Here is a 20,548-nt window from a genome sequence, read left to right as displayed (position 1 = left end):
TCACAGTGCCCTTTTCGCATCTCGACCATTTATAAACCGAATTGCAAACTTTTTTACTTATAAAAGTATTTGAATGAATTTTGATACATAGGCACTTGGAATAAAGGAAAATCAAACGCCAATTTCAAAATTTGGTTTTGCGCATGCGCAGTGCCAACTTTTTTATTTATGGAAGAATTAAACGAAATTTGATACATAGGCACTTGGGATAAAGGAAAATCAAACGCCAATTTCAAAATTTGGTTTTGCGCATGCGCAGTGCCAACTTTTTTATTTATGGAAGAATTTAAACGAAATTTGATACATAGGCACTTGGGAAAAAGGAAAATCAAACGCCAATTTCAAAATTTGGTTTTGCGCATGCGCAGTGCCAACTTTTTTATTTATGGAAGAATTTAAACGAAATTGGATACATAGGCACTTGGGATAAAGGAAAATCAAACGCCAATTTCAAAATTTGGTTTTGCGCATGCGCAGTGCCAACTTTTTTATTTATGGAAGAATTTAAAACGAAATTTGATACATAGGCGCTTGGAACAAAGGAAAATCTAAAATTAGTTTTAAAATTTAGGTTTGCGCATGCGCAGTTCCAACTTTCTTATTTAAAAAAGCATTGAAATGAAATTCTTCTCATAAACTGAAATTGAAGTAACACGTCAAAAATGGATTGCCCATGTGCAACGCTATCTTTCATATTTGTGACCGGATTTTTACGATTTTAACAGAAGTTGCATCTTACAAATGGGAAATGAATGCAAGTGGAAATGCGCTTTATGTAAATCGTTTACGATTACTTTTTAACTTGTGTAAGTATTCGTGTTGTTCAGTGTCGTTTCTATTTCTTCGTTGCATTTTAGGGTCCGAGCGTTAATTTACTACCACCTATATTATAGCACCCAAAATATTATATTGTTTCTACATGAAAGGCCCACACCATCTAGTAAGTAGCCTTTCGTGATAGTTTTGGTTTGTAATTTTAGGTCTTGTTTTAGGGCCTTGTATTTTTCCCCTTCTTATTTATTCTACCTGTACCGTACTGCTTCAAACTCTTCGTATTCCGTCGTTCGTCGTCCGTCTTCAGTCTTCAGTCTTCTCTCGATACCCTCAAATTTCTTTCCATTTGATCCCTTCTACCCTCTCCCGTATCCTTATTTTCCCCACACTTAGCCACTAGTCTACTCACCGAGTCTGCCGAACAACCGCTGGACAACTTCAGGAGCCAGGAAAACAGCTAAGCACCTTCCAATTCACCGTTATTCACATATGATTGCCCGTTAAGTTTATTTAAAAAAAAAAACCATTAATTCAGTCATCTTACCATCCGTTTAATTAATTATTTTAGTCACTTTTGTGTCTTACTGTGAGACGAGATTTCGTTCCGTGATTTTTTTTGCTTTAATTCCCTGTTATCGTTCCGCTGCCATTTCTCATTCACCATCATTCGCCCTACAATAAAAATATTCCTAATTCACTACTTTTCTCTATTTTCTCCTCCTTATTTGTCTTGCATTTCCAGATCACCAGGAGCAGGGTTCTAGTTTTTCTGTACGGCCAAATTTAACAAAAATTAGTGGCGCCTACATTCTCCGAGCAGTTTTTTTCAGTTTCGTCGAACCACCCCATACCACCGAGAGCAGCTGGAGCTGCACATAATTATTTAATGGTGTGTAAACGATTTCTATAAATAACGTTTTTAGATCATCAACTAAAAATTAATCCAAGGGCGTTAGACCAGGTGATCTTGGCGGCCAACGGTTCCTTCCCACAATTCGGTCATCAAAATAATGTTGTAAGAATGTTATTGTTTCATAAGCTGTATGTACCGTTGCATTATCATGTTGAAAGAAACCTTCTTGCAATTCGTCGCTGGGAAGTTGATCAATAAACACTTGCAACATTGTCCGGTAACGTTCGGCATTAACAGTATTGTAAATTCGGTAGTTTTGGGAATTAACGTATCCAAGGTGAAACACAACAGCAACTTCATGCAGTTTTCGAAAACATTAAGAAGATAGTGGATTTGTGTCCCCTTAACGGGGGTGGCCCCTTTGAATATTTATTGTGAACTCTTGCTCATTATTCAATTTATAGAAGAAAGTAAATCACGTTTCAGTTACAAAATAATGTTTACTATTGCTATGTAATTTAAAATAATTTGGAAACTAATTTCTTATCGTCGTTATTTTCTGACAGGTTCCGGATGATAAACCAGTTTGTTGGGATATCCGTCTGAGTGGCTTTTGCGGACTTTGTTCAAAACGAGCACGCACATCTACCAGGCGATTTTTCACAACACTTCCTGTATCGTCAAATCGCTTAACTACACGATGATTGTGGCGGCGTAAGTTCTCGTAATCAACATGTTCATGTCTCTGAAATTTCCCCCATGCATAGACGAGTGGAATACGTATAAACTCCGTTCACGTCTTTACTTCCATTATGGAAATAGGCAATTAAACGTTAAGCTAAAAAGTCCAATCCTTCCTACAATGCGCATGCAAAAGAAACGTCAAAGTTGTAAATTGTTGTTGAGTAAAATGTAGGTTAGGTAATTGTGAAAAATGCAATAAATTGTTTTCATCACAGGCTATTATAATTTATAAACATATTCGTAATGTACATTTAAACTCGTAGACTTTGAGGTTGTTATACCAAGAGCCATGTTTCGCTGCAGCAGTATAAAATCCGAAAAGGACAGTATACTTAAGCCCCATGCTCACAAATCGTAACCCAAGACAGGCCGTCACGTGACTGCACCACATCAACGAGCAGACACTCACATCGAGCACGAAGAAATGAGCCATCATAATCTAAAACGATAATTTGTAAACGTTGATTTCTAAAACGAAAAGATAACGTGGAAAGTAATGGATCAACCGAAAGGTGATAGGAGGATTAGATTTAGAGGTTATGTTTCATAAGAACGGTACAGGCAATGATTAATCATTGCATTGTACTTACCTCTTTGCTTATACCCACCTAATAGCAAACCATTCGCTTTGTGGAACTACCGCATCTCAAAGTTGCTCGCCATTCCCCACTCTCGAATATTCCGCCCAGTAACATTTGCACGTTTTATCTTAACGTTACATACAACTTCGAAACTAGCATTCTATAAGTGATTTCAACACTAAAAAGGGCTCAAAGTAAAGTTATTAGTTTAACTCATTTATAGCTAAAACTTACTTTTGTTCGATGATGATAATTTAGTTAACAGTGCTTTTTACCGGATCTTTAATCAAAATACAGCTTATGCCACTCGCCAGTCTGATGGTTTTAGATCTTAGCAATGAGAGGTTGTATGTAGAAAGAGAAATGAAAAAAAATATTTCAAAGAATGTCTTAGCCTGCGCTACTGTTTCATACATGTCAAAGTCGCATTTAAGATACAGGTGACGTGTACCTAATGTACTGTAGGAGGACCATTTGGGCCACTTATTTGATTTGACCAATAAATAATTCTTAATAGGTAATATCTATGAGGCCAAATTAATTTTTCACAAAGCCTGTAGCAGCTCATGAAATTTTCCTTAAAATCAGCTTCCGTCGTTCAATATCCATCCAAAAATTCTTGAATTTAACATGGAGTAGCGTTCCTTTTGCCATTTCAATGTGTGCGAAATATGTTGGCTTGTTATTAATCATTTCATTGAGATCAGGGTGCTTGGGCGGCTCCCAACTTTTAAAATGCGTCCTGAATTTTTAATAGAAACTTTTTGGTTGTTTAATCAGAGATGCTATTAAACTTAAAACTTAGCTTTCTTTCAGCACGTTATCTAAAATTGAATGGACTATCGCATTTCACCTAAGCTTAATTTTGTAGGTATATGCGCATTATAGAGTCTTGCAGTCAGGGAGGTTTTCTTTTAATACATCCACTTGCCGAATTAATAAAACAGAAAGCATAGTTCGGAAGCTTTGTATTTCTCATATTGCAACGCATTATGCAAACTGACTACTAATTAGCATTTCTCATAATTCAAGGGATGAAAAGGATGTTATAAAATGCATTCTCTCTTTTTCGTTGCCATTAAAATTTTATATTGAATTTGTTTTGAAATATGTTTTTTACGTAAAATCGAAACTTCCGGAAGTTAAATTTCATACTGTATCTAACTTTTTTACATTACCAAATAACTTCCACATCACATTTTAACTTGGGCGGTGAAATTAGTATACAATAAATACTCACGTTACATGGCCAGAATTCACAATTTTAACTGCTTACATAGGTACCTATTATGAATTCTAAACCAGTACATTCTACACATGCCGACTTTTGCAACGGCATCAGTACATTTCTTTACAATCATTACCCAGTTTGCGTCAAATGTAATTCGTAATTGTATTGTGATTGGTACAGTTACATCTCTTTTGACAAATGATAGTACGATCTAGTGTTATTAATTTAAACAGTACAGTGTTTATTTTTATTTGCATTAACGCCCAGCGATAATTACCTACTATCGGAAATAGAAATGGCTACGAGGCTACCGACAAAAGCTGCCACCCACTTGTTACATTAGTTATATAATTATATTACAATTTCACTTGATAGCTGGAAACAACAAAGCTAGCTGAAAAATTCAATTCCATTTATGGTGATTTCAATTCTACATTCTACCTCAATTACATTCGTATCATAAAATACTGATATTCGAGATCCACTCCATATCGCTAAATTCACTGCAGTTCTAATAGTATAAGGTTCTATAGGTAAAACAATTATTTTGTTACATTAAAGACTCAAGGCATTACTATTTTTCTACCCAATTCCACTTATGCAAGTACACTGAACTTTCAGGCGAAATCCTTAAATGTCTGATTACCATATTTAAACGAAAAAAATTTAGAAACGTTTCTTTCTTGTAATTTATAATTTAAGATACCCGGATTGTTTGAACAATTTACTTGAAGTTTACTTTGAATTCCAACATCAATTTTTAATTTAGTAATGGAGCACCATCTCCATCGATTTGTGTACCTACCTATCCACAAAGAATCTCTTTGATATCAATTAAAATCTACTTGTGCTGCTCCATTTTTTCCTCGTTACGTTTGTACACTCCCACTTAAACGGGCAAACATTATTACATGCATGTTTGATCCAACGGTGTTGATTTACATTTTTAACAAAGAAATACGAAAAATTTAAAGCGGAAAATAAATAATTAACTTAATCTCGTTTATTCAGCACATTTCGTTTTTTTTTGTATAAAGATTTAAATTTCATACACAGAAACCCGCAAGCTTTTGTAATTAACTTGGTTGGAAATAAAGGGTGCGGATTCGAATCCCCATCGACAGGTTCTGTAAGGGTCACACGCATTTTAGACATGAAGAGTTATGTAGATAAGGGGAGATTATTACTTTTTTCTGCCGGTGGCACATTATATTCTTAATGGGAAGCGAATGAAAATCCACCGATAACTACTGAGGTGGCATGTAGCATGTAAAATGTGCGTAGAAGTTAATTAAAAACGTGGTGCTTGTGATTTGTTTGCTTTGAGTATTAATTTTTTTTAACGTTTGTGTAGTTTTGTGACGCATTAAAATTTAAATCCAGAAAAGTTCCCAACTTATTCAATATGGTATAGTAGGTTGCTTCTACATATTTTGTAGGTAGATTTCTATCTACCTATTGTAATGGTACCAGTAAATTTATAGGTTTGTAGGCTTGTAGGTTTGAAGGGTTTATAGGTTTAGATTTATAGGTTTATATATCACTTCCAAGAAACACTGTTACTTTCGTAATTATGAACCGATTTCGGCCAAACTTTAAGGGTTGGTGTTACTCCTAAACATCTCGGTAAAGTTCGTTAATCAGCCATTATGGAACAAAATGGCGACAAGAAATCTATATTAGGACTAATTCCCCTATTAGTAGGGGAGCTAACACGAAATCCACTGAACGAGAATGATCAAAATTGTAACCGATGGTGTTCCATTTTGCCCTATCAGAGTATGCTAAAATCGATCGTCTGCCGCCTCAGGTCATATGACTTAAGGCGCTGCGGGTACTTCTTGCGGTACCAATTCTGAAAGGTTGTTTTTCGAGAAAATAAGTTATACACCAAATGAAAACGTTGATAATAGCTCTTAAAAAAATATTTAAAAAAATCGCGCACATTTGATAACTCCGTAAAAAAACAATTCTTAGTCGGTTTTTCACGAACTTTCTACGGATATAACTAAGTTACGGTTGGATGAATGAAGCTGATTTTTTTTACAGACTAATGGTAGGCACAGCCAATGACTATGAGAGTGTTTCTTTTTTAAATTTTTTCTCTAATTATAAGATATCTTATAATGTTAAGATAATAAGATAATCTTATAATTAGAGAAAAAATTTAAAAACGAAACACCGTTAAGTAATTAGTAGCACCTATCATAAGTCTGTAAAAAAAATCAGCTTCATTCGTCCAACCGTAACCTAGTTATATCCGTAGAAAGTTCGTGAAAAACCGACTAAGAATTGTTTCTTTACGGAGTTATCAAATGTTCGCGATTTTTTTTAATATTTTTTTAAGAGCTATTATCAACGTTTTCATTTGGTGTATAACTTATTTTCTCGAAAAACAACCTTTCAGAATTGGTACCGCAAGAAGTACCCGCAGCGCCTTAAGTCGTATGACCTGAGGCGGCAGACGATCGATTTTAGCATACTCTGATAGGGCAAAATGGAACTCCATCGGTTAAAATTTTGATCATTCTCGTTCAGTGGATTTCGTGCTAGCTCCCCTACTATAAGGGTACGGGTATGATAATACATCTCCAATGCAACTCCTCTTGCATAACTGTACCAACAAAATTGTATTTTCAAAGATGTTTTGAAAAAATGTTAACTTTTGGTCGTTCTATTTGTGGATGTAATTCTGCATAGGCGCGATATCGTTATAGTAGGTAAATCTTATATTCCTGATTGATTTTGTTTGTCATAATTGTTCACATTGTGTAATTTTGGATAATGATTTTTTAATCTGTTTGTATACGTTTAAAGTGGATAGATAATAGTGATTGTTCGATTAGGTTTACCTTCCAAATGGCTCTTTAAAAAAGGTATAAATAAGTCGATATTTTATCGTGGGTCTTCCGTTAATTTTGGCATTCAAAGTAAAGGCAAAACGTGATGTGCTTAGAACTGAAATGTAGAAAGTGCTGCTAAAAAATAATTGATTTTTATTAAGGAATAGAAAACAGTTACAAATAAAGTCGGTACTAATATCGGTACGCAAACCCTTTGAATGTTCATAGCATACAATAGGCTGTGAATAATTAAATGGCCTAAAATATTATCTATATTCTATATCCACTTTACGTTTTTTGTCCTATCTTTGTAACATTCATAAAATAGTAGACATCCAACAGTCGATGAGAGGAAAGGTCGTCACATACATTGTTCTGTTTATATCTTCCATGTGTGTTTTAATGATTTCATTTGGTTTTGGAGGATCAGCAGCAAATTGCCAAAAGATAGAAAGAGTTTAACTTCCTTCATTTTATAGCAGGTGTTAAATTGAGATTTTAATAGATTTAAACATAGACTATGGTTTAAATGAGTATAGGCTAGTCATTTAAACATCTTAAAACGTCAATTTAACACTGGTTTCAAATAAAGGATCCCTCTTTATCATTTCGAGTCGTTAAAGTGATCCTCTTAACCGCAATGGGAGGTAAACAGAAACAAATGACATATGTCATGTCATTCCTATTAGAAATGAGACGCGAAGTACAAAATAAAATTCAGTTCAGAACAGAAAACGTCAGTTTTGACGTCTATTAAATTCAGAATTTTTAGAAGCTTTATAATAATTTATATGACTTCTGACATACATAAAATAAAGTTATAAAGATTTTAAGCTACAGACAGACAGATCTACGAGCTTACGTGTCCACATTAAAAAAAAAACTTTCGTGGATTCAAGCGGCTAATTTCGGTCAAAACTATCCAACTCCATTTTGGTGTTGCCATTTGTATGCCACTGTTTAGATTAATCGTTAATATCTTTTTACTGTGGTTCCACAGAATTGCGTACCTAGGCATCTAAAAAATTATTGAGGTAACCTTCTTAACGAAATTAGTATTTAGAATGGACAGCATACTGTGAATTGTAAATCAATCTTAAGCTTATTAATATGTGTTGAAACATTGCTCGATATGTAATGCAATTGAATTTACAGACTTAAATTGTATATACAACCTCTATTTATTTTTAATGGATCATTGATTATTAATTATAGGTATACTAAGATACATTATGAAAATGGTTTAACAAATTTCTGTATTTTAGCCTTAAGCAAAGTTTATAAATTGCAATCAGACCGAAGGAAATACTTCTAAAAAGGTTCAAATTGGTAAATTGGACAACGAAGAGTCTTTACTTCCTACAAAACTAAATAGTGATATGAGCACTTGAGTTAATTTTTTAACTATACCAATTTGTCGTGAAAAATGTAGGTATAGGTACCTTTCATTAGTCTATGCTAACTGTTGTTATAAGAATCAATTTAAATTGAGTTTTAAGAGGTTATTAATTGCAGCGGTGTATATGTGGTCATTAAACTTAAGTTCCTGATAAGAATTAGGCAAGCACCTATACTTAGATAATTACCTACATTGCATTGCACACAAATAATAACATAGAACGGTGAACTTATTTCGATTATTCAATTATGGGCTAAATTAAAAGTAAGGGAAAGTGATATAGGCATATAGGTGACCAAGAAAAGTTGCAGTATCATGGGTAAAAGTGAATTTTTTTGCACCTTGTTGCTGTAAGATTGAATTAGTTTTTTGTAGAAAAGTTTAGCAATGGAAAATGGGAAAGAAGAAAATCTTTTTGCTATTAGTTTGACTTACGTTAGATTTTTTATCTACAGGATTGTATAGGAGAATATGCAATTTGTAGGTGTAATCGCTTAAATCAAATCTCCTCCTTCAATCTTTTTAACTTAAAAAAAAGACAGATTTTGTTGGAGTCTTCGGCAGTTAAAAAAATAAAAGAATCGAATCCCAAGCCCACAGATGTAACGTGCTTGATCTATCATAAAAATTCAGTCTTCTTAAAATGAGACAATGTATGGCCGATTCCTCTTTGCTTAATTATGATCGCTTATAATCGTTAGTTTTCCTAATTCGTAAGGTAAATACCGGAGTAGTATAGACCATCTTAAGACCTTCTGCAGAGGCACCTCTAAATAGCATTATGCGGGTCACTCTGTAATTGGGCGCATGCCTGTTGAGGGCCCAAAAACAAGAGAGGGATAATAAAAAAAAAAAAATAAAATAAAATAAATAAATAATATTTTGATTGGTATATCTAGTAACAGCTTTTGGCTGATCTCATGGGTTACCATCAATGGATTTATATTGGATAAAAGTATATAGCCTTGTCAAAAATAATTACCAGAACTATAATAATATTTACTTGGTATCTATTTCTTCAAAAAAGTTGATGATCCAGTAAAATTTGTATTGGTACCTACCTTGTACAAAAAGATCTACCATTACAAGTGTCGATAATTCTGACCAATCCAGTATTATATGGTCTTGTGCTCTAGAGGGTGTACTGCTTCGTTGTAATTGGGATCTTTCTGAATTGAAGCAATAAGTTACCCCAAGTAAATTAACAAAACAAATTAAAAATAGTTTAATAGCTTGAGCGTCTAAAACATATACTTTTCCGGATCCATCGTTTCCATTATACGATGCTTAAGCAAGAATTAGTACACTACTGTAATTTATCTTTACGCCGACCTGTATGATGCAGTTGAGTTAAAGTTCGACTACAGTACTACGGCTGCCTAGTTCGAATCCGGGTTCGGGCATATGGATATTTATAAAAGCATAGTGGGTTGGGCTGGTAGAGCAGCCTTTTCGGTCACCCTGCCCAATCAAAAATAAGGACCAAAAATAAGTTAATTAATTAAACTGTAAAATGCGTTTCAACTTTCAAATTATAGTTTCGACAAAGAATAATACTCTTTGGTTTCGATTTCATTATTTTCCTATTGAAAATCACCCAGAAGAGGAAACACAAATAATAATAATAATAATTTTATTAATGTTAATCGTAGAACAGTCTATTTACATCCGTCAAAGCTAAAGTATACGTACTAAACTAAAAAGTTTACATATTTTGCAAGTTGGTGCAGAGAAATTCACTGTTTGAATAAAATGCGTTTTTTTAACAAAAATAATTTTGTCCTGTTTTTAAATGAATTGTAAGGTAAACATTAAATGTTCGGTGGAATACAATTATAAAATTTTTTTGTTATGAAATCAAAACTAATTTGGGTTTTAGTTAATCTACAATAAGGTACAGATATAAAATGTTTGTTGCGAATATTCATGAATATCCAATTTTTTTACAAATTTCTGCTCATTACGTTTAGCAAAACAGAGGCATGTATGTATGAAAATACAGGGCAATGTGAGAATTTTATAACTAATGAATGCCTGCCGACAATCTGCTTGAAATGGAAGATGAGCAATGATTCTTACACTTTTGCGTTGAAGTTTGAATAGTGGTTTCCAACATGCATAGTAACCCCATACATTAATGGAATATGATAAGTGACTGTGTATAAGAGCAAAGTATGCAATCCTTAAAATTTGAGCAGTAACGTTTTCCGCTAATCTGCGTAAAACGAAAAGGTTCCTGCATATTTTTGCTCGAATAACTTCCGCGTGAGTATCAAAATTTAGTCGACAATCAATTGAAATTTCTAAAAAGGTGACATGGTTTAATGTTGGTAAGTTATGAGAACGTAATGATAATATCATTGATGCTGTTTTAGTGCTATTGCTAGTTAACATGTTTGTTTCGCACCAACACCAAGTACTTGCCCTAACCTAAAATCCTCTACGATACCATAGGTTTTTCCATATATAGGGGTTGGTGACACGTTCTTTAAAATAACATATCAAAATTACTAATAGGAATGCTAATTTTTCCTAAGAAAAATAAATTGGGTGATCCACACGGGCAGCTTCTATGTATAAGTTTTTTGGGTTTTCTAATCTCTACTTAATGATTCTATTGAAAGTTTTCCTTTTTCCTTTTTACATAATTTGATTTTTGAGTTCGAATTTCCTGGATAGTATAGCCAGTAAAGACGCCGTAGTGTGACAAATTTAAATATATAGAAAAAAAATATTTAGATCAAAAAATTAGTTGACTTACATTTTCCTTTCTACCCTTGATTAGATTATTTTTAGCGCATTTCCACAAAAATAAAAAAAAATGCGCTATTGTGGCCACTTTGTCCGTCCGTCCGTCCGTCCGCTAACTTTTGCGACGCTACTAGTTTTTTATCTTAAGAGCTATTGTTCTACTTTTTTCGCTATTTGGTTCGTTATGGTGTCGAGTCTTGTACCAAGGAAGGAATTTTTTCTGTACCGCTTACAAAAAAAGTTATTGTAAAAAAAACAAAAAACCGTTTTTTACATGTTCCATAATTTTACACTTTTGCCGTTTATTAACGATCCTAGAGATCGTTTATAATTTTGCATTGCTATCTGTCGTCTGCCTGTTGGTCTGTCCGTCTGTTCCTTTGTCTGTCTGTCCATCTATCTGTCCGTGTGAACGATAACTTTGTTTAGAAATGTTCGATCGCTTTTACATCTCCGTTAGTTATGAACTGAATTGCATGAAATTCAATATGGGCATAGCTTTAGCCATATAATACGCAATGCCAAAAGTTGAATCGAATCGATTCAAAATTCACAGTGCCCTTTTCGCATCTCGACCATTTATAAACCGAATTGCAAACTTTTTTACTTATAAAAGTATTTGAATGAAATTTGATACATAGGCACTTGGGAATAAAGGAAAATCAAACGCCAATTTCAAAATTTGGTTTTGCGCATGCGCAGTGCCAACTTTTTTATTTATGGAAGAATTTAAACGAAATTTGATACATAGGCACTTGGGATAAAGGAAAATCAAACGCCAGTTTCAAAATTTGGCTTTGCGCATGCGCAGTGCCAACTTTTTTATTTATGGAAGAATTTAAATGAAATGTGATACATAGGCACATGGAATAAAGGAAAATCTAGCGCCAGTTTCAAAATTTTATTTTGCGCATGCGCAGTGCCAACTTTTTTATCTATGGAACTATTTAAGTGAAATTTGATACTTAGGCGCTTGGAACAAAGGAAAATCTAACATTAGTTTCAAAATTTAGGTTTGCGCATGCGCAGTTCCAACTTTCTTATTTAGAAAAGCATTGAAATGAAATTCTTCTCATAAACTGAAATTGAAGTAGCACGTCAACAATGGATTGCCCATGTGCAACGCTATCTTTTATATTTGTGGCCGGATTTTAACGATTTTAACAGAAGTTGCATCTTACAAATGGGAAATGAATGCAAGTGGAAATGCGCTTTATGTAAATCGTTTACGATTACTTTTTAACTTGTTACCCTTAATTCTGGTCAAAAAATTGTCTCGTGGCCACGTTGTTTATTAACTACCCTTACTTAAACAACGCGTTGAACTTGAACCACAGCAAAAACCCGAACTTTTCAAAACATTTTACTCACTTTGAATCACACGACTGATGCATTCGTGACCAGAGGTTATAATCTAGATCCAGAGTTCATTGCCCGTCCCTAAAACAGCCTGGAGGTCCCTGCAAAATCTAGCATAATATTTCTTTTAATTTTGAATCCTATCCAAAAGCATTCTTTTATGTTTAAGAATATGATTACCGCAAACTTGGTTCCAATCGCTTCAAACATTTAGTCGACAATGAGAGTGCAGACAGACCGACCGACATCATTGAGATTGTTATTCGGATTCCTGGCGCTTCAATTTCCACTTTACCGCTTTTCCTTTATGTCCGGAATGTATTTGTATGTTTCATTTCCCTTAATCGAATTTCTCCACTCATTCCGCAAAAGGTTTGCGTGATCTTGAAATATTAATTTTTTTATTTGTTTCACAGGAATTTCACAGGATTTCGTGTTTGGCCGATCAATTTTGTGTATTTATTTCTTTCTTCTTTATATTTTTGTTTTAAATTTTCCCTTTTTTCTGAATGTTGTTTCTTGCTTTTTTTTTGTTAAGTTTCATCTTTTCTTTTATTTGTTAAATGTATATTCCATCACCTATTATATTTATTACTGTTTAATTTTTGGTATAATTTGATCGCAAATGTTTTTTAAAGTTATTCGTTAATTATTTTACTTACTGCTTCTGCAATTTGGTCATTTTCTCGTCAAAATTATCATCACTTTTAATATTTGCATTTTGACTAACTAACTCTATCTAACAGCTATTTCGAAGGCAAGTTTCTATAAGGACACTTTCCAGATGAATTTTGCTTTTCGATTTGGATTGGAAAAAGCGAATTGGTTTGTACGGAATTAGATTAAAGTGCGTATAGGTACCTATAGGTACCTACATAATAATCTTTGGGGACAGACCGTTACGTTGAGCATGAAACGTACGTAGAGTAGCAAAGAGATAAAACCGTTACACAACACTCATTACCTGCACTAATTATGTAATTGTAATTGATTTAAAATACCATTATAGGCATTTATTTGTGAAATATAATGTGGATAAGCATTGTATAAAGTATTATGACCTCGTGATATATATGTATAAAAATGGGATTGGTGAACAATACGATAGTACTCACTAAATTAGCTTAAACTCAAGCCAGTTAAAATTAATCCAATAGTCCTAACAAATTTTCTGATTTTTAATCAGCTCAATACTTTTTGACGTTAAACCGATGAAGATGAAGATAAGACAGAGAGAATAGTATATTATATACCAAGGGACTAAAGTGTGTGTTTGAATCCCGAGGGTGCATATTGTTGTTGAGGGCAACAAGTAAGGATTCTAGTTTAATACTACGGCGTAGAAATATCGTGTAAAACTTTGAAGAAAAAGCTATAAGGAAACCTACTGCCTCCCAAATTCAAAAAGATATATGGATAACGGTATAATAAGTGTAAAATATGGTGCAAGAATAAAAATGTACATATAAAGGTAGGTAACCATTAATCATTAAATTATGTTTGACAATTCAGTGTGTACTGTCACTTTTTGTCCCGCGTCGCGTTTTTCTCCCTCCGCGAGAAAAAGCGATACTTCTTTAGTCCTATGATACAATTATATCATGCTTTAGTCCCTTAAATGAATGACAAAACATGTGGATTTAGTCCACGGAGTACAACAATTTTATTAGCGCTGTAGCCAGTCGCGCACTTTTCGGTTATTCTTTATTTTGTTATATTACATTTAGCAAAAAACTAAATTCCATTATTTACTTGCAGGACTAAATTGCACTCCACCGGCGATTGATGATTTTCCAAAGGATATATTTACTGAGGAACAAAGACAGGATGGCGCAGTAGTACTACACATAATCATATCCTTATATCTATTTGTAGCCCTTGCGGTTGTATGCGACAAATACTTCGTACCTGCTGTAGAAAAAATATGTCAAGGTAATGTATTTTCTTCAGTACCTCTCTACAAGTTTTGTTATTATTTGCAGCTTTAAATATGTCAAACGACGTTGCCGGTGCAACGTTTATGGCAGCAGCAACTTCTGCACCTGAACTTTTCGTGAACGTTATTGGAACGTTCATTACAGAAGGTGATATTGGTGTCGGAACGATAGTTGGGTCAGCAGTATTTAATATTTTAGCCGTGGCGGCTTGCTGTGGATTAGGAGCTGGAATGGTAATTATCACATTTGTAATTCTTAGAATGTATAATGGCAATGAGTTTTTAGTCAGGTGTTCAAGTTGTGCCGTTGGATTGGTGGCCTTTAACCAGAGATTGTTTGGCTTACGGCATTACAGTTTCAATTTTAATCTGCATAATCCACGACGAGCGCGTGGAATGGTATGAAGCACTGTCGCTAGTTCTTCTCTACATAGTGTACATCCTCATTATGTATTTCGACAAGTCAATTCAACGGTGCGCTCGTGGTAAGACTTGAATGTTTTTTTTTCATATTATCTGAAGCCGCCTCTTCGTTGATGTACCGTATGTACTAGAACTAAAGGCATCTCTTATTGTACCTATTCCTGAGAAACGTGGTAACACTGTATTACAAATTTTCATAATTTTATTCAGTCTTATCAATACAATTCTCTTTTTGGAACTTTGGTTCCTAATGGATTAAACAGTACAACTATGCAGAATTTCAGGAAATTAACCTCTCCATTTAAATAATCGATTTCCTGATATCGTAATTTTTTTATATTTATTTATTTTTAAATTATTATTTTTGCCTTTATTTTTGGGTGGGCGGGGTTTCAGCCAAGGCTGCTCTACCAACCCAATCTACTATACAGTTTACAAATATCCATTGCCGAACCCGGATTCGAACCAGGGACCCTTAGTACCACAATCCAGCTTCAACTGAACTGCGCCACATGGGTCGGCATGTTATATATACAACATTACCAAATAAACGCTTTTTTCTAATGAACTTCCTGATGCAACAACTTATTCACACACGTCATAGAGACAGTGGTAGAAGTAGAACTTTGTAATCTCTTTCTCACACAAATATCACGAAACTAAAAATTCGTCACTACTTTTTTCTGGACTAAAAACTCTTAATAAATTCTTCTCAAAACTATGACTACAGCATTTGATTTATAGAGTTTAGAGAATCTACCTTGCCCAATTTTCAAATACCGCGCATTACCTACAATTTTAGGCTGGTAGATATGATATGAGCAACATTTTAAGAACATCAATAGACGCATTTCTAATAGTTTTAACGTGCTTGTGATTGTTAACTCATCCATCACGCAATTTCAAATTGTTCGCAAAATTTGAAACAATTGACGTAGTTGTGCCATGTGTTTTAACATCATTGTTGGCGCCACAAGTTAAGTTACCAAGGTGTCATAATTATTGTTTGGGTGTTTTGATTTGAAAAGAATTATCGATTGCGTGCACCCAATATTAAACATTAATTGCTTGCCACTTTTCTGTTAATTTGTTTAACCAGACACCATGCAGAATAAAAAATTCCAATTAGGTACATGGCACAGGGGCTCTGAACATACAGTAGGCCCATTATGGCTTCAGATCTAATTTGATTTATTATTACATTTAGGGGATCGTGAAAAAAGTCGATATCATTTACTAAAGAGAACTTGTTTAAAGTGATCAAGATCTCAATAAGTGGGGAAGTTGTGTTGCTAACTGCAAAAATAGTATTATTTTTTCTTAGCTTAACAAATAAACCTTAAGCTTAATTTCTTGAAGTAATTCCGAAGAGTTTAACAAATTATGTAAAATTTTGAAGACAAAAATTGTGGGTGCAATGAATGAATGAATTGCACCTTATTAATTTGGCCATGCGTAGCGTATGAACTTAGTTTTACTCAGCCAGGGAATCTAGGGCTACATTTTACTGGAAATTTACATTCATATTCAACGCGGGAATTTCAATCATGTTTAAAGAAAAAATCATTATAAAAGTACAACAAACCAACCACATGTTTAAACAATTCTTAATTTCACTGATTTTACGCGTCAGTTTTGTTATGACTTAAACTGGAAGAAGCAAGAATCCTCGAAGAAGAGGAACAACGTCGCAGGCAACAATTGTCATAGTCCGCAGACTCAAGTTCTGAAGCCTATCAGAACGCCTCTGCCGATCCCATGGAGTCAACACATGTTGATAAGAAACAGAAGACAAACGGCCTGGAGACACAGAAGCCGGATATCTTTCCGCATCAACTACATTGAATCTCCAGGGTATCGCTGCTCAAAAATTGCCAAGCAACGTCGTTGGTGGGATGCTTCTAACGGTTGGGGGACAACCTGCCGCCATGAGCTTGCCTGACAAGTGACATAGTCATGCCTGTCGTGGACCTGCTTGCAGTAGTAAACAGTTTACCCTCAACCCCACGACTGCCGTACAATTTCGAAAATATAAAGGGAGGTTATTTGCTCATAATGCACATTTCGATATAGACAACCAGGTGAAGCGTTCCGATTTATTATCTAAATCGCATTACCAAGCCTGCCTCCAAGTTCGATGACGACCATGTTTATAATTTAAAGAATTCTGAATTGCCGTGAAACAATCCTTTCGACAAGTGAGAAAAAAGAGCGTAAGAAGTTTGCTGCAATCAGTATCACTACCTAAAGGTGGGAATACTGTCTGTCTGATAGCACTGTCGAAGTGGTACACCTCGATAGTAAATCGCGCGAGAAATCTTGCTAGAGTATTTACGCCTTTAGCTAGGTAGCGCTCATGAAGCGCTTCGTCTGGTGAACGTAAGCATAGGTAAAGTGCGGAATTAATAGCATTAAGATAACCGGGTAAAATGGGCTTGTAGTACGCTTTCCGAATCACCGCGCATTTATTTATAAACTTCAATTAACATCGTGTGTACAAACATATCAACCCAGATCTTTGGCCTCGCGAAGAATGATCATATTCTTCGCCAGGTCAAAGATCTGGGTTGATATGTTTGTACAAATATGAACGGAAGCCCATTTAATTGGGGAAGAGTAGTATTTTTTTCCATTGTTAATACTGTAGGAGTGTTCATTATTTCGAAAAGAAGCTGCAATTACCACAGAATGCTGACCTTGCCTAGGGTAATATATTCATCACGCAGGCATCTCTTGATACCCTCAACTTTTTCAATTAATCTGGATTATAGGTACATTTAATTTACATATACAATGCGATCAAAAATGAGTTGCTGTCGAGCCACCTTTGGAATTTTTGTTTACATGGGAATTCGTATTTAACTTGAACTTCCAAAGGCGACTCGACAGCAACTCATTTTTGATCGCCCGTTATTTGTTACCAGTTAAAAACCTATAATCATTCTAAGTAGAAAATTAAGTTTCCCTTTATGTGTAATTCAACTAAGCTTAATATTAGAAAAAAATGAAGAATTCAACATAATTATGTTAAATTTAATATAATATTAAAGTTATTAGATGTAAAAGGTGATTACCTAGGGATTTTCTTCTCTTTATATACGCCATATTGAATCCATAGTATTCCTCGTAAACTTTGTTTTAAGAGTCATCTGGTTTTTTTGTTGCAATTTCACACTGATACCATGCGATCAAAAATGAGTTGCTGTCGAGTCACCTTTGGAATTTTTGTTTACATGGGAAATCGTACTTAACTTGAACTTCCAAAGGCGACTCGACAGCAACTCATTTTTGATCGTCCGTTATTTAACCAGTTTGTATCTACTATATTTTTCTGTCGTTTAGTTTGTAATTTTTTTCTTTGGCAATATCAAAACACATGGTAGAAATACGTGAACAATTATTTTGTACCCCCTTCGTACCTACTCGAAACGTTACCTCTGCTGCTGAAATCCGTCTATAGTTTCTCTTTCTAAAAGAGTGTCATTAACAATAGTTGCCATAATGAGCACCTATTAGGTATCTACAGAATAATTCGCTCGACACTTTTTGTTATTATTCCTTTTTAATGTAGAATAGGACTTATACATTCACGACACCTCTTTTCCTAGGTGGACTCAGAAGTGCACAAAAACGGCGGCAATCCTATCAGTCTTCCATTTCAAAATCACGTGCACACTCTTTAGGTAAGTTTATTCCTTCCACTCACAACACAAAAAAGTTGAAATTAACAACAAAACGCCAGTAACGAATTATACATTGATTGATCTAATTTTAATCGCACATATCTTGATAAACACTTACTTAAATTTATCACCAGAGGCGGCAGAGGCGCAAATACCTCTCAAAATAGAAAAAGAAAAACAGGTGTGTGATGGGACACACGTTAACTCGGACGAGTCGGGCAATTGCACGCAAATCGGTCCGGGTGCCGTCGCGCAGTTAAACGGCACCATTAAAAGCAGCGAGCTGCCTAACGTCGAGGAAAGTCACGACACCAGCAATCAGCATTCTCTTTGGAAGTGGCCGTCGAAACAAGGGAAATTTACAAAGGTACCAAGACGCTCTATCAAAAACTAACTTTAGAATTTGTAATTTTAGTTCACGTGGATCATTACATGGCCGATTTACTTTGTGTTTTTATTCACAATACCGGACTGTGAAAAACCTCGCTTCAAAAAATGGTTTCCTTTAACTTTTATGATGTGCATCATATGGATAGGTTCCTTATCATATGTGGTAGCTTGGATGATTACGATAATCGGTAAATATGCGTTACAAGTACATGCCTCAATTACACACCCATTTTAGGGGATACACTGAAAATTCCAGATTCCGTGATGGGTATAACATTTTTGGCGGCTGGTACAAGTGTACCCGAAGCAGTTTCCAGTGTGATTGTAGCTAAACAGGGTGAGTTAGTCATCTTCTTCATAAAGATGATTGGTATAATATTTTGTAGGTCATGGATCAATGGGTATCAGTAATTCGATCGGATCGAATACTTTTGATATACTACTTTGCTTAGGATTACCCTGGTTCATAAAAGCAACTTTCATGCCAACCATACCAGGAAAGCTTTGGGTGAGTATTTCGCGTCAAATGACTAATTTTTACGTATACTTTTAGGTTGGCATTAACTCTGCGGGCATTGAGTACAGCGCAATATCGTTACTCTCGACATTATTGATGCTGTATATCGCATTTTCTTTGAATAAATTCAAATTAGACAAGAGAGTCGGACGAGCTTGCTTATTGATGTATGCGGCGTTTTTAATATTAGCTAGTTTGATAGAATTAAATGTATTCTTTAGAGTTAATTTGCCAACATGTGGACGATGAACTTATACACTTTTTTTAAATTTTTACACAAAATTTAGTTTGTGATTTATACATAAACGTATAGATTCAACATGAATGAAAACGTTTGAATCGGCTAGGGTATCTGTTTTGTACTATTATAGATTTATAAGTAGTAATTTGTAAATTATGCACCAAGTTTCTATCAACTATGTTACCTACAATAACATTCTATCGTATAGAAAAGAAAATACTCATATAGCAGAGCGCCATAACTTAATTATCGGTTGCTAGACAAATCCATTATTATTTAAAGACAAACTGAAGCTACGTTCGTGAAATGGAGTAAACCACCGAAGCGAAAAGATGAAACCTATAAGAAATATTGTGTACATACTTAGAATTATGTTATTTAATATTGTTACCATTTCCTATGACATTATAATGTAGGAATACTGTAGATTTAATTCATTATGATTATATTTAAGAAAAAAAGTATACAAATAAAACTTATGGCGAAGTTTAAATAGATGATTAATAGTAGTTTATGCATCAAAAGATGTCAGAACGAAGATGTGTCGAAAAAAATGTTGTTGGCGTTAAACCATGGTTTAAATTACAACTGAGAATTATAACAACTAAAAAAATAGAACAGAGTCCTTAGTAAATTATAACTGCTAATTCCTAGTTAGTTTGGTTATTATATTATATAACAAACAAACAAACTAGGAACCCATACCTTTACTAAAACTACGAGACAGGGAGTTGCTTGCGTCTGGTCTCAGATAAAATGTATATTTGCATCATTTGCAGCAAGGCTCTCAAGCACTTACTCCAAAGGTACCTTTTAAAGTGCT

The 20,548-nt window shown here is 34.4% G+C and overlaps 1 protein-coding gene across 5 annotated transcripts in view; it reads left to right on the top strand.

Annotated features, from left to right (window-relative positions):
- Nucleotides 1–20,222, top strand: part of LOC116171206 (sodium/potassium/calcium exchanger 3-like) — a 58,829-nt gene extending 38,607 nt beyond the window's left edge. For all 5 annotated transcript variants that reach the window (XM_031487912.1, XM_031487911.1, XM_031487915.1 and 2 more), the window contains 9 exons: nucleotides 14,294–14,467; nucleotides 14,518–14,705; nucleotides 14,758–14,956; nucleotides 18,503–18,577; nucleotides 18,712–18,944; nucleotides 18,993–19,155; nucleotides 19,203–19,304; nucleotides 19,354–19,475; nucleotides 19,521–20,222. In XM_031487912.1, the coding sequence (XP_031343772.1) occupies nucleotides 14,294–14,467; nucleotides 14,518–14,705; nucleotides 14,758–14,956; nucleotides 18,503–18,577; nucleotides 18,712–18,944; nucleotides 18,993–19,155; nucleotides 19,203–19,304; nucleotides 19,354–19,475; nucleotides 19,521–19,733 (1,469 nt within the window). In that variant the 3' untranslated portion in view covers nucleotides 19,734–20,222. The remainder of the gene's footprint in view (nucleotides 1–14,293; nucleotides 14,468–14,517; nucleotides 14,706–14,757; nucleotides 14,957–18,502; nucleotides 18,578–18,711; nucleotides 18,945–18,992; nucleotides 19,156–19,202; nucleotides 19,305–19,353; nucleotides 19,476–19,520) is intronic.
- The last annotated feature ends 326 nt before the right edge of the window (nucleotides 20,223–20,548 follow it).

The sequence above is a fragment of the Photinus pyralis genome, unplaced genomic scaffold (assembly GCF_008802855.1).
Source record: "Photinus pyralis isolate 1611_PpyrPB1 unplaced genomic scaffold, Ppyr1.3 Ppyr1.4_LG5, whole genome shotgun sequence".
NCBI lineage: Eukaryota > Metazoa > Arthropoda > Insecta > Coleoptera > Lampyridae > Photinus > Photinus pyralis.
Note: the sequence above shows the minus strand (reverse complement) of the source record. Positions and strands in the feature narration are given on the sequence as shown.